Below are 14,373 nucleotides of genomic sequence, written 5' to 3' on the forward strand. Positions count from 1 at the left end.
TTGGCCTCTGCAACTGGAAGGTCAGAAGAGTGACAGTGGGATTGTTCCCACCCTCTTTCTCCCACAGATTGGTGACTGCAAGAGATAAAGCCCAAGCCAAAGCAAAGAGATGTGTGGCAAAAGGCAGGGTCTGGCCACAGACTCCGGGGACTATGGGAAAGGAGTAGCCCAGGCTGAGTGGGAGACACATTTCAGTGTCACCTTTTATCTGTTGGCTTAACATCTCCCCTTCCTGAGAGCTTTTCTCCTTGGCTCAGGCCTAGATGCTCAAAGCTCCCAAGGGAGCAAATGCAGTTGAAGTTAAAATGGGGGAAAGAAAAAGCCACATGCTTCAGAGGCAGGTGAACACCCAAAGCAGGCTCTGAATGGTGGGGGGTTTTCTTCCTCTTCGTACTAGTGCAGGGGTGGGCAAACTTTTTGGCCCGAGGGCCACACCAGGGTTGCAAAACTATATGGAGGGCCAGGTAGGGAAGGATGTGCCTCCCCAAACAGCCTGGCCTCCACCCCCATCTGACCCCTCCCACTTCCCACCCCCTGACTGTCCCCCTCAGAACCCCTGAACCATCCAATGCCCCCTGCTCCTCATCCCCTGACCGCCCCCTCCCAGGACCCTCTGCCCCTAACCGCCCCCCCCGGGACCCCACCCCCTATCTAACCCCCCGTTCCCTCTCCGTGACTGCCCCCCCGACCCCTATCCACACCCCCGCCCCCTGACAGGCCCCCTGGGACTCCCACCCTTATCCAACCCCTCTGCTCCCAGTCCCCTGAGTGCCCCCCAACCCAGCCCCGGCCCCCTGACCATGCCGCTCAGAGCAGCAGGTCTGGCAGCCGCACTGCCTGGCCGGAGCCGGACACGCTGCCGCGCTGCCCTGCAGCAGCACGCAGCCCGGCCACCCAGAGCACTCCCCACGTGGCGGCATAACTGTGGGGCAGGGGAGGGGCCGAGGTCTAGCCTCCCCGGCCATGAACTCAGGGGCCGGACAGGAAGGTCCTGCAGGCCGGATGTGGCCCGTGGGCCATAATTTGCCCACCTCTGCACTAGTGGCAACCACCAGGCCCCCAAATAATACTACACTCCTTACGTCCTGTGTTGCAGACAGAAAGCTAGATAGTCAGAAAGTCCCATGGTTGCTCTGGGCATCACAGCATTGTGACACTGTATCAGTGCATGAGGCAAAGCAGCAGCATCTCACCCCAATGCAACGTAATAGTGGGAAAAGCGAAATGTTGCCATGCTGCACTCTGTGATTATTTTGTCCCATTGGATAAATAAGCTCAAACCACCACAGCAACAAGTCCAGCTGGTAAGAGTTAGGGTTATGGTTAGTACATGGTGCCAGAGGCTTCTTTCATCTCCATCATTCCACCTCTCAGTGCTGTTCGAGCACATCACAGTGGTAGGTCCTTGGTTAGCCGCTACCCAAGGAGGCCAGACAAATCTCCCAACAAGGAGCAGACCTGCAGAGGCCACGTTAGTTGGCTGGGAAGGGAAGTGGAATGGCAAGATGTGGGGTGGGCACTGGGAGACCAAACCTGTTTGAAACAAATCTTAATTCTCATTGCAATTTGGCAAGAGACCTCAGCAGAGAGAGCAGCTGCAGAGCAGCCCTGAGCCAGCAGCGATTTCCAGCAGATACAACACTGCAGGAATAAGGAATCCTGATAAGAAGTAGATGAGAAGCAGATGCAGTTTTCTGTGCGTTGGCTGTCTGGACATGTTGGCTGGAAGATGGCAAAGACAGCAGGCATGAAGGCAATGGGGGGAGGGATAGCTCAGTGGTTTGAGCATTGGCCTGCTAAACCCAGGCTTGTGAGTTCAATCCTTGAGGGGGCCATTTAGGGATCTGGGGCAAACATTGGGGACTGGTCCTGCTTTGAGCAGGGGGTTGGACTAGATGACCTCCTGAGGTCCCTTCCAACTCTGATATTCTATGATTCAGTACAAAACCAGACTGAGTCACACAGAGCCAGGTCACATCTAGTCTCTCTTCTTCCCCATCCCATCCCTGACCCGTACAAGACTGTCCCTTAAAGCCAGTTCTCTAGCCCAGTTTTAAATGTCCCAAATGACAGAGCTTATTAATACTATTTGAACTGCAATAGTACCTGGAAGCCACATCTGAGATTAGAGCCCCATTGTGCTGGATGCTGTACAAACACACCGTAAGAGACCGTTCCGGCCCCAAAGACCTTACAATCTAAATAGATAAGGCAGTGAGGGAACCAGAGCAAAGAGAGGGGAGCTGGTCATTGGCACAGCCAGGAATAGAAACCACATCTCCTGAGATGCCATCCAGCGCCTTATCCACTAAATCACACTGCTTTTCAGTAGTTTCCACGACACCATTGTCTGCTTCGCAGTCTAACAGATCTAAGATCTAATGGATAGGGAACGTCTTCTGACAGTCTACATTTTCCTTATTTAATCTCATCTCATTACTCTGTTACACCCCTTTTGAATATCCAACTAAACAAGTCCTCTCCCTTCTTGGTGTTTGCAGTAGAGATGGGCTGGGACCAAGCCCCCATTTTGGAAATTCCCTCAGTCTCTAGGGTGTCCAGAGCCACATCTGGATTCAAACCTGTGACTTTAGACTTTCCGCAGTTTCCACCTTTCAAATACTCGGAAAGGACGGTCCTCTGTAGGACTATGCCTTTAACTGCTCTGCACTCTATGGGTTTTCCAAAGACTTCAGCCAATTAGAATGTAAGCACTGGTCCTTTCTCCACTTGCACGGTCCAGCTGGGGGCGCTGTGGAGGCCAAGCTCAAAGATGCCTGCTTGACTGTGTCTTAATTGAGCTGCTGTTGGCAGCTGTCTCCCAAACTCCGCTCTCATCCCTTCACCTTCACTTTTCTGTCAGTCCTCTCTTCATGCTCATGCAAACGCAGCAGGTTGCCTGCAAGTTGCTATAGTAACAAAACCTCACTCTTTTTTCTTAAAGATGGACAGGTGCCAGGATGAATGAGTGGATAATCAACAAGAGGGGAAGAATTAGAGGCAGTGACATTGGCATCTCTATAGCTGTCACTGGATTCCCCGTGGAATGATGACCCCATTAATGAGCAGAAATGGAATTTTTCGGCAGTGACACCTTAAGCAGCTGTGTCTCAGGACAGGGACAGAAGGTGGTAAACCAGGCATGGGTTGGAAGTGGAGTTGTTGTCACAGTAATGACTGGACATGTATCACTTCAAGGCCCTGTCCACAATACGGGTGCAACCTGTTCTTGACACTAATCAGCCACGGGTGTATCTACACAGCAGTCTTTTTCCAGAACACAGCCATGATGGGCTATCTGTGTCTGTAGCAATGCATTCTGGGAAAATCCAGGTTCCTTTGCCGTAGTGCCTCAGGAGGTGATAGAGAGCCCAGAGGGCATTCACAGAAACCAGCGAGACATAGGGCAATGCACTATGGGAAGGAGGAGGACCAGTGCGATCGAGTTACATGGGCATGGGTAGGAAGCCCTGACTACACTACAAAATAACTCAACGTGCCCAAGAGGTTACAGGAAGTTCACCTCGTGCCACCTCAGCACTGGGGATACTCAGGACAGGACAGAGGTGCATCGGCAGAGCTGGAAGGAGGGGGAGAGGGAAGAAGTTTCACCAGCACCTGGCTCCCAGTGTCACTCTCCGCGCCCCTTTTTCACAAGCACAGTCATCCCCCCACCCCCCCACGTTTACTCAGTCAGAACAAGCAGAGGGGCAAAGAGAAATCAGCGCATTTCACTGCAAAGGCCTCCGGTGCAGCTCCTCATTGAGTGTGAGACAGGCACAAGCACTTGGAGACTTGGTGCACGGCTCCTCGGCAGCTGTTCTCCAGCATGCGGCTCCCAGGGCTTTCTATTGCTTTTGACAAATTAATATTTGAAGCAGTTGCTCTTTTATGTGGGCTTTACTGTCATTAGCACGTACAACTCAACATAAAACACTTTGGTGTGCGGGTTTTTTCTTTTTTTCCCTTTTAGATGACAGATGAAAATCCTGTTAATGAAAAGCTTGTTTGGGGGAGGAAGAAAAACACAAACAGACACACACAAGCTGGCTGAGCATGGAAAGATGAAAACCTCCTTCAAGGTAATTAAATGATTATGTAGCTTTTAAACCCAGCAGATAACAGATTTGTTATCTGGGTTAGCTTTTTGCTTTTCTTTTTTCCATACAAAGCTAACATCCTTGCAAGGACCAGAACAAGATAGTGTTCATCTTACAGAGCAATACAGCACAAAAGGAACCTTAATTCTTTATCCCATCAACTCAAGTAGGTTACTCTTGGCTTACCATCAAGCCTGAAGACTCTACATGAGAATTGCCATGCCAGATCAGAGCAGATGCTCACCTACAGGAGGCAGCATTGTTCTAGTGGGAAGGGGCTCTGCTACTAACCAGCTATGTGCCCAAGGACAAATCACTTTGCCTCAGTTTCCCTTCCTACTCTTTGACTGTCTTGTCCATTTAGATTGTAAGATCTTTGCACCTATACTGTGCCTAGCACAGGGGCCACGATCTCAATCATGGCATCTAGGTGCTACTGTAATGCAAATGATAGGCTCATATGCTGTCTTCAAGGCTGGCGGTTCCAGATGCAGGACACCTAGCTGTGAAATAAACTACCTCTCCCCTTCTCCCTAAGGGATTCTTAAACCTCTTTGGCTTTTGCAAATGACTCCTTGGAAAAAACAGTTTAGTATTTAAATCTCTGATCTGCTTCCTCATCTTCCGTCTCCTCCCCACCCAATAGAATAACATCAACTCCTTTTATAAAGCCGGAACTCGCTTGGTATATTTCAAGCCAGCAGACTTAGCATCCAAAAATATGCTGTAAAAGGAAATTATATGTCAGGGTGAAGTATTCCTGCCACAAATCACCCTGAGACATAGTCAACTCTATTTGATTGAGTTCAACGCCATAATCATAAATACTCTTTTTTTATGGGCCCTGCTGAAGTTCTTAACCAGAAGCAAACATGGCACTTCCAATCAGCTCCAAAGCAACTTTATTCATGCCCACCTTTCCAGTGCTGATTCACCAAACTGTTGCCTGGCTTAGGCATGAGATGAAGAGCCAAAGTCCTGACAGTGAACTTCTCTCTGTTTGTGTAATTTACAGAGCACATGCCACCAGAGTATCTCGGCACTTTCTGTGAGTAGGGTCAGTGCAGTATCCTGGCTGAATTCCAAGAGCCAATTCTGCATTCCTAAAACAAGCAAAACTACTATTTGATTAAAGGGCCACAGGCTGGGCCAGATTACCCATAGGCTAATAAGGCTATAGCCTTTTAGGCCCTACAACAGGCCCTAATTTTTAGGCCCTCCTATTTTTAGACCCTACTGTAAGCCCTCCATTCCATATTGAAGTAACAGCTGGGTGACAATAGCAGGGGCCATTGGAAATTTTTTGTCTAGTTAGATATTGCTTTGTACAAATAAATCCATCAAGATTGTGAATTCAACTTATGGTGGTTGTGATTTTGTCTCTGTGGACTAAGTAAGTGTTTGTGGGCCCAAGCAATATTGAACTTTGTACACAATAGGCCTAAACCAGACAATAGAAACTATGTCAAAGAAAGGAGGATGGTAGAAATTGGAGGAGGCCAAAGAAAGATAGCAAAGACAAGAAGCAGTGCTGAAAGGTTCTCTCTCTCTCCTAATGTTTTTTCCTCTGGTGGTGAGGAAGTCCAGGCGAATACCAGCCCAAGTGAACCTGCTGCACCTGATGAAAAAGGCCAGCCTCCTGTGACTTCTCTAGCTGCCGTCTCACCCCACTCCTCTGAAGACTTTCCCAGTGATAGTAATACAAAAATATCCTTCTCCAGCGATCTAGGTGAGTGGGACATGACTTCTCAAGATCTCATTGCATATTGGACTGACAAGGGCACACAGAAATGCCAGAATCTAGATGCTGACTTTTCACTGACAAAGTGAGAGTACACCAATCAGAATCGTTATCTGACCAAATCAGTATTTAAATATGTGAAGCCTAACACACTGGCAAGTGAGAATGGCCCATCTATTCACCTTCTAAGAAGAAGGTGTACTGTTTCTAATGCCGCCTGTTTTCTGATACCAAAAAGTGGGGAATATTCTGCGAAGGCTTCAGTGGTTGGAAGAATACTGCATACATTACCAATCATGCAACGAGTGAGCAGCATACGTTGTCAGTTAGCAGCTACCATGCCCAAAAGAAAGTTAGTGGCAGAATTGATACCCAAATGGAAAACCAGTTTTTCGAAGCTCGTGCTTATTGGAAGAACATTCTCAGATGCATAGTTGAAACCATACTTTTTCTTGCTAAGCGTGGTGCCATTCTGTGGCTCAGATGAGACTGTTGGATCGAAACACAATGGCAGTTACCTTGGCGTTCTAGAGCTAATCGCTAAGTTCGACCCTTTCTTCGCTCAGCTCATCAATGAACATGCAAATAGTGGAAAAGGCCATACATTGTATCTATCAAAGACTATTTGTGATGAATTCATTGCACTATTGGCAAAGAAGATGCTACCAGCCATTGCAGATGAGATCAAAGATGTGGGATATTTTTCAGTGTCTGTCGACTCAACATCAGATGTGTCACATGTAGATCAGCTGACCGTCATCTTGTGTTATGTGCTACCCAGCGGAACAATTGAGTGTTTCAGGACTTTCATAAACATCACCAGCCACACAGGGGAGAAACTTGCCTCGTATCTATTCAATTTCTTCATTGAAAATGGGATTTGACATCAGCCTTTGTAGTGGCCAAAGCTATGACAATGCAAGTAATATGAGTGGCAAATATTCAGGGATACAGGCCAAGATAAAAGAGCGCAATGCTTTGGTTGACTACATACCATGAGCTGCACACTCACTCAACCTTGTTGGCCAGTCTGCCATTTATTGTTGTGTTGAAGCAGTTTCCTTGTTTTGGATATGTCCAAGAATTGTACAGTTTTTTTCTCTGCATCAACCAGTCATTGGATGATTCTTAGAGATTTACCACCAAAGGGATGCCCAGTGCCCAAATCACTCTCAGGGACACGGTGGAGTGCCAATGCTGAATAAATAATATGTAAATATGTATGTAGAGAAATGTTTGATGATGTCATTTTTTTTCTTTTTTGCAATATGTAATTCATACTTAGGCCCTTCCCTCCCATTAGCCTTAGGCCCCTCATAACCTTAATCCGGCCCTGGCCACAAGAAACTGGTCCCAAATTAGGAACCAAATCTTGAGGTCTTTATTCTAACTTTTACTGACTTCAGTGGGTGAGAACTGAGTATGGAGCTCAAGATCTGATCCTTGGTAATTATATTCTGCAGGTCTAAAATTTCCCCTGCATGTTCAACTAGGGTATTCTTCTCTCCTTCTATGGATCTCGTTCAGTGCTGCTGGTGCTGTTATAATGGCCACTATGTTCCACCCCCAGTGTGGTCACATGGCATGTCCTAGGTGGTGAAGAGGAGCCTATACTGCAAGGAAAAATCTTTGCCCTGCTGGAGGTGAAGTAAATGACATCACAGGCCTTCTCCATGTCTCCAGGCCATAGGATAACCCTTCAAAGCAAGCTAGTACCCTATCAAATCAGTAAATAACAATAAAAGACACAAAAGTTCTCATCAGAACATACTGTATGAGACTACGAGAGAAATCAGCAAGGGAGTCAGACCTATATACACCAGGAGATGTGAGGAGCATCTGAGGAAAGTGGGACATAGGCACAAGCTTTGACTACACAAGTCCCTGAGAGATCCCTATCAGCACTCCAGCATGTAAGAGGGGTCATGGATATAAGCACAGCCAGAACATGTGCTACAAGAGTGGGAAGACTGAGTTCACACTAGGCCTGGGGTTTGGTTTCAACATGCTGCAATGGGAAAAGGAAAGACAGTCAAATTAAGGTTAGTGGGGCAGCAAATGGACCAGATTGTGGGGGAGGGAACAAGTCTGATATGCTGAAATGCTGACTAAACAGGAGGAGTTGCTAGCAATTGCACATGTGATGAAGTTCCATCCATGTTTGTTTGCTTGGCAAGGAGTCACTAAACTGCTTAGCTGCGTGTTTGCAATATTGCAAATGGGATGCTCCATCCACCACACTAGGACTTGAAGGTGGTATGAATGCCTGCTCAATTGATACTGCAGATACACCCTCCTCCCAAGTGGTATGCAACATCCCCCTCCCCTGGGGAAGTGAAGAACTTCCTAATGAAGGGAAAGTGCACATCAAGGTAGCAAGAAGGGCATTAGGGATGGAGAGGAAAGACCAACAGAAATAGGTTCACTTAACGACATGGTGTTTTGGATGATCTAGAAGATGACAGAAAGAAGGCGGGCTGTAGAGGAGACAGAAACTGGGTCCCAGCTGATGCCCACACTGGGCAGTGAAGCATCTAAGTGAAGCATTGATGAAAGGCTCCTGATGGTAGGTAAAGGGATAGCCGTATCTGAAGAACCTAGAAAGCCATATGGCTTGAAGAACCAATGCTCCAGCCCAAACAGTTAGTGGGCTTGCCAGGAATGGTTAAAGGACTAGAACCGAAAAGGAACCCAACTTGAAGACTGGAATGGAATTAAAAGAGGAAAATATTGGGACAGGAAACATTGTCTCACCAAGAAATCTCTCAGGTGTGGAATACTGTCTCCAGGAGGTGGTGGAAAACCTGCCACTTGTGAAATTTAAAGGAGACTGGACAAAATATTTCAGAATATGCTCTAGGGGCAATCTTCCATTGGCTCTTGTGGGGTGGACTAGATGCGCTAGAAGGTCTTTTCCAGCTCTAGTTTCTTTGATTCTATGGTGTAGTTAACTGAGGAATGCCAAACATGTGGAGACTAGACCAGCAACCAAACAGAACCTGCCCTGCAGCCACATGGCATTCCTCGTGCTTCCAGGCAGCAAACGACTATGGTTGATTTTGAAGGTTGTCCATCCCTATTGATGCTGAGTCATCTTTCGAAATACTCAGCGGTGCTTCATCTACATGAGGCAGCAGGACAAAGAATGTCATATCCTGTTCTGAGCTGCTTTCTGCCAGATGCTGGGTCCAAAGTGAAAGATGATCGTGCCTGTGTCTCATTTGGTAAACCAAGAGACTGAGATTTTTCTCAAGCCGCTTGGGAGAACACTGTAACTTTATGGGAGTATCCTCTACCAAACGGGGTGACTGCAAGCGCAATTCACAGAGCCAAACATCGGTAGGACCTGATCCCTTCTTTGGAGATGCTATATCTCAGAAACAAATCAGCTGAAGGTATGAAGCAGCCACCTAAACTGCTGCTTACTTGTTCATGATTTGAGAGGAGAATTAGGCTACCAGCATCCTCTCCAGTTCTCAAAAGCAGGAGGGTGGGACTCCACCTAGATGGCACCAGTTGCAGAGGAAAGGACCATTTTCAATCAAACAGCACTGCCACCTACCACTTTTCTTGGCTTGGTAACTAGGAATCTGCATGTGGGTTGCAGCTTGAACAAAGGGGTGGCCAAAGATCCAAACCACGGTGGCACCACACTGCAGCACCATCAGAAAACAGAAACATGTGCAACAGAAAATATTACCTATGAGATGAGTTGAGGCCCCACCTGATCCAGAGGTGAAAGATGGAAAGAACCTGTGACAAGCTGGGATGTTTCACAGTAGCCAATTCCTGATGATGCTTCATCCTGGGGAATAATAGCCATCTGGTTGGGAATGACCTACCAGAAACACCAAACACTGGACTGACGCCGGAACAGCTTGTCTTCCTGCCAAGTCCCTAGCAAGTTTCAAAGCAGAAGAACAGTGAAGGCTGAGTCCCAAGAGACTTCTGCCCAGGACTATTTACTCCCTGCACAGTTGTCACTGTAGTTCAAGATTGCTGCTTCCAGGGTTGAACTGTCAACCCACAGACATGCTAAGGAAGAAGGGTGTCTTCAGAAGTGAGAGGGAGGAGGATGAGTGGAGGCCCAGCAAAAGGACTGGGGACAGACTGGGTGGGTCACAGACCTGGGTGCTATGCTATAGCCCCAGGAGATGTAAGGGTGTCCTCTCAATGTGGTCAATTTAAGGTTTTATGTCTTATGAACCTTCACAGCTAGGAACAAAAATGTTACCCAGCAGCAGAGAACAGGGATTCCCAGCTTTCTGCTGGAGCTCAGCAACAGCCCCTGTGCCCGGTGAGTCATGAGATATCAGATCTTGTAATGGATACTGGTCCGTCCGGACAGGGGAAAAACAGGCCAGCTCGGGTCATTTACCAGCCAGGCCAGAATGCTTTCAGGCTTCTCCTCACCATGAAGTAATGAAGTGGCTTTCCATGTGTATTCTCCTGAGCTCCACTCGGGTCCCAGCCAGGCTGGGCGCTTTCAGGACAGCAGCTAGTTGGGTGCTAAGCCGCAGGGCCCAATACAGCCCTGTCTTAGGCAAGCGGCACTGAGGCCCAACCTCGCCTTCCAGGGGCGGCTGCTTCCAGCGTTGACGGACTGGGTCCTCAGTGCGGGAAATCAAGGCTGCCAGTAACCAGGAGCAGAAGCCTGAAAGCCGCTTCCCTCCCCCAGCAGCCCCTCTCACCCGTAAAAGTGCATCCTCTCTTTGAATTCCTCTTGGCTTCGGGAGCCAGGAAGCCTGCTGGTGGGTGAGCAGTAGCAGCTGTAATGGCTTCCATCACTAACACTCCCTTCGTTTCTGTTTTACATTCGGATGCAGGCCTGCAAGTCAAGCCTGGGAAAGGATAACAGCACATGATGTACCCATGGCGCCTATTCCGCCATGCGTGGCAAGGACAACAACCCAGCCGGGGAGAGCTCTCGGCTCAGCTCAGAAATGTGGGCACTCGCACACTGACAGCGAGCCGTACCGCACCGGCTGGCTTCTGCGCGTGACGCCCTGACAGTTTGAGAACGGACCCACAGGCAGAGCAAGCTCTGGCGATGACAGCGCTTGAAAACAGAACCAGACCGCTCCCCCGATCGAACAGCTTGTTGTTTTGTCCCACCAGCTCTCTCTCCAGCGGTAGCACTTGGATCCCCGCGCCTCTATTCCTGGCAGCTGGCTCCGGCCGTCAGACATTGCAGAACATACCCGCATGCGACCTGTTACGGTGCTGCGGGATTGGGGTAGCCAGCCTGCGGGGGTGAAGTTCTTTGGCTTTCAGCCTGATCTCAGAGATGTTGGCCCATTTCCACAGGCATCCAGCGCACAGAGCAGCAAGGGCCGGGCTCAACAGAGAGAGGGGAGAGTAGGAAGAGGCAGCAAAGTGAGGAAGGGAAAGGGAAGGTGAGTTGAGGGGAGCATGAGAGTGAGGGGGTGGAAGGGACAGGAATGGGGAGGGGGAGGAGCGGGGAGGGTGTTGCAGTGAGGGGGTATAAGGAGCAGGAATTGGGAGGGGCAGGGAGGATGTTGCAGTGAGGGGGTGGAAGGGATAGGAATGGGGGAGGGGGAGGAGCAGGGAGGGTGTTGTAGTGAGGGGGTATAAGGAGCAGGAATGGGGGAGGGGGAGGGGCAGGGAGGGTGTTGCAGTGACAGGGTGGAAGGGGGAGGAATGGGGGAGGGGCAGGGAGGATGTTGCAGTGAGGGGGGGGAAGGGACACGAATGGGGGAGGGGAAAAGGGAGGGGGAGGGAGGGTGTTGCGGTGACAGTGTGTAAGGGGCAGGAATGGGTGACAGGGAAGGGAGGCAGTTTGTTGTTTCAGTCAAACATGAGCATTGCCCTGCCCCCGAACCCTCTGTTTACAGGCTGCCCCGCAGTGCCCCTTCCTACCTCTGGCAGCTTGACTCGCCCTTCCTGGAAGGAGCAGGAACGGGGGTCGTGGGTGCAGACGTGGCGATATTTGCACCAGTGACACCGATAGGGGCTCTCCACACAGGACAGACACCTGGGGACAGAGAGAGAAGAAGTCACTAAGCCCAGCCAGCCCTCAAGAACCCAGGGAGCGCGCACAGTCCCCGGTCAAGGGCCCCAGCCCTGTCCTAGGACTCAGAGGGGAGCAATCTCCATGGCCCACTCAGTCCTTGGTCTATCTGTGGAGGCTGCCAATAAGGAAACTGGTTCCTGCCCATGCCAGTTATGATGGTGTTTTTGGTCAGTGGCGGTGAGCAGAACGGTCACTGCCCACGCTCTGAATCAGAGACGTTAGGCCTGATTTCAAAAACACATTGGGAGCCAGGGTGTTGTAGTGAGGGAGTATAAGGAGTAACTCCAGAGAGGTCAACAGAGGTACCCAAGTATAACACCCAGTGCCAGAGAACAGAATTAGGCCCGTTATGACCCTTATCTGCCTGTATAAAATGGCTCTGAATGCACCTTTTCATGTCAGCTTTACTGACCCACTTTCCAAGCAGAACAGGGTACAACTCTCTGGTGAGCACAGGGTTAATTCTGCTCCACTCCCCTCTGCCCTGGCACAGGTGGGCAGAGGGAAGGCTATCAGAGCAGCTACTTGGGAGGCAAAGGGGTGAGAATGCCTTTGGGAAGGGCAAGCTCGTCTCCCAGGGTCTTGACAGGTCATCTTTTTGGTTTGCTTTCCCCTTATGTTACCATCTCTTGCTTTCTTTGGGGAAAGCCAGGCTGACTCCAACTGCATGTCCTTGCTCAGTTACCTCTACATCACTTCTTTGTGTCTTGTGTGGACTCACTAGAAACTGAACTGAGATCACTGCCGTCAAATGGTAGGACTCTCAGTTGCTGCCTGCTCACATGTTCATCTGGCCAGGATGCCCAATGCAGGTCCCACCCGTGTGTAAGGGAGGGTTTAAATAGTGCTACAGGGGGAATTTCACTAGCACTGATGTGCCATTGAATCCTTTACACATGCATGTGTGAAAAATACCACCCAGCTGCATCGGACAGACAGGCAGACACCATTTCTCTGTCCTCTCTGAAATCTTGCTCTCTGTCAATCCACCCTAAGCTCTGATGCAAAGAGCTGTTCTTTAAATTGGTAACAAGTGCTTACTCTGATAAATCAAATTAAAAATGGATAGCGTATTATAGTTTGTCAAGTCAGAAACCAAAACATGCCATAAATATTTAACACCCCATCACTTTCTTTTCTTTTTTTTTTTCCCCGCACTGCTGTTTGTCAAAGCAGTGGGGACACGGAAATAGGATTTGCCTTTGCTTGTGAATCACTGTGCTGCAGTAATTATCGCCTCTTGGCACTTCCGGAGCCCTGTTTGGGAAAGATGATGACCTGGGGATGGGGGCACAGCCCATCTGCCTTGCTCAGGAATAGAGCAATCCACTGAAGAGGGGTCCCCCCTCTGCCTTGGCATATGAATCCTACACACTCATCTCCTGGGCAGTGATGAGTCTAGTCCCACATCAGATGTTCTAAAGGAGGAGGTCTCGGTGTATCAGTCTAGACCACCCTGCCCTTCCCATATAGCTTAAAAGGATAAGAGTTCCAGCCAGATCCCAGATACCCAGCAGGAGGATCCAGGATGGAAAAGGGGTTCCTGATAGGAAAAGGTTATTCTATGGCAAATCAGCCTGTGGTACTCAGTCCAGTTCCTAGAGAACAGTGTCCACATCACACACAAAAACTAATCTACCATTAATTGGCCCTCTGTCCATTCAGGGCCCAATCCTGCCAACACTTAGTACTAAGCCTGGTGGTAACAAACTGGAGTGGTCCCAGTGACTGATGGCATGAACAAGGATTGATAGAGCATAAGGGTGTGCAGGATCGGGGTCCACATGAATAGCCACTAAAGTCCACGTGGCCATTTGCCGAGGCTGTGACTCAATTTCCACTCAGTCAATCCTCAGACAAATCCCCAATGATGTGTTGTTTTGCCTGAGGGGTGCCTGAGTACAAATCAAGTCAGCTCAAAGCCCATTACTAGGAAGTTTAATAAATTGTTTCCATGTTGCCCTGCACGTTTCCAATAGCAGGAGGGTACCTTTCACCCAGCATAGGCTAATCTGTGGGACAGGTGTTCTACCAAGGCCCAAGTGACATGACTGCAGGTCTCCTCGACACCTAAGTGGCTGTCTCTGTGCTACGTGGACCAGCCAGCGTGGGCAGCTGGGATGGATACAAAGCAGCATGATAAGGTTGTGGGGGGAAGATGCACATCAGGAAAATACCAACTTACGAGTTGTGGACGCTGCAGTTGTAGAAGACAAAGCTCGTGCTGGCGAAGGTCATGCCTGTCTCCTTGGACTTGAGCTGGAGCTGGACAATGTGATGGTCTCCTGGGGAAAGAGCATAAGGATCATGAGAGGTGACTGGACGATTGTATTAATAACCAATGAATCATTAACGGCCAGGTCAAAAGTCTGCACCATCGCACAGCCCACAGCAATATGGCAAAAGGGGACCAACAGTTTTGTGACAGTTTTTCAGCCCCCAGTCTAGGGCTTGATTTTCAGAAACATGGAGCACCTCCAGCTTCCTTGGATTTGAAT

At 49.2% G+C, this 14,373-nt stretch overlaps 1 protein-coding gene across 1 annotated transcript in view; it reads right to left on the reverse strand.

Annotated features, from left to right (window-relative positions):
- The window catches only part of PLXNA4 (plexin A4), a 578,455-nt gene that overhangs the window by 138,065 nt on the left and 426,017 nt on the right, over positions 1-14,373 (reverse strand). Inside the window, exons 7-8 of the mRNA XM_073328857.1 lie at positions 14,061-14,160; positions 11,722-11,836 (exon numbers count right to left, since the gene is read on the reverse strand). Coding sequence (XP_073184958.1) covers positions 11,722-11,836; positions 14,061-14,160 — 215 coding nt within the window. The remainder of the gene's footprint in view (positions 1-11,721; positions 11,837-14,060; positions 14,161-14,373) is intronic.

Source organism: Lepidochelys kempii, chromosome 1 (assembly GCF_965140265.1).
Source record: "Lepidochelys kempii isolate rLepKem1 chromosome 1, rLepKem1.hap2, whole genome shotgun sequence".
NCBI classification, from domain to species: Eukaryota; Metazoa; Chordata; order Testudines; family Cheloniidae; genus Lepidochelys; species Lepidochelys kempii.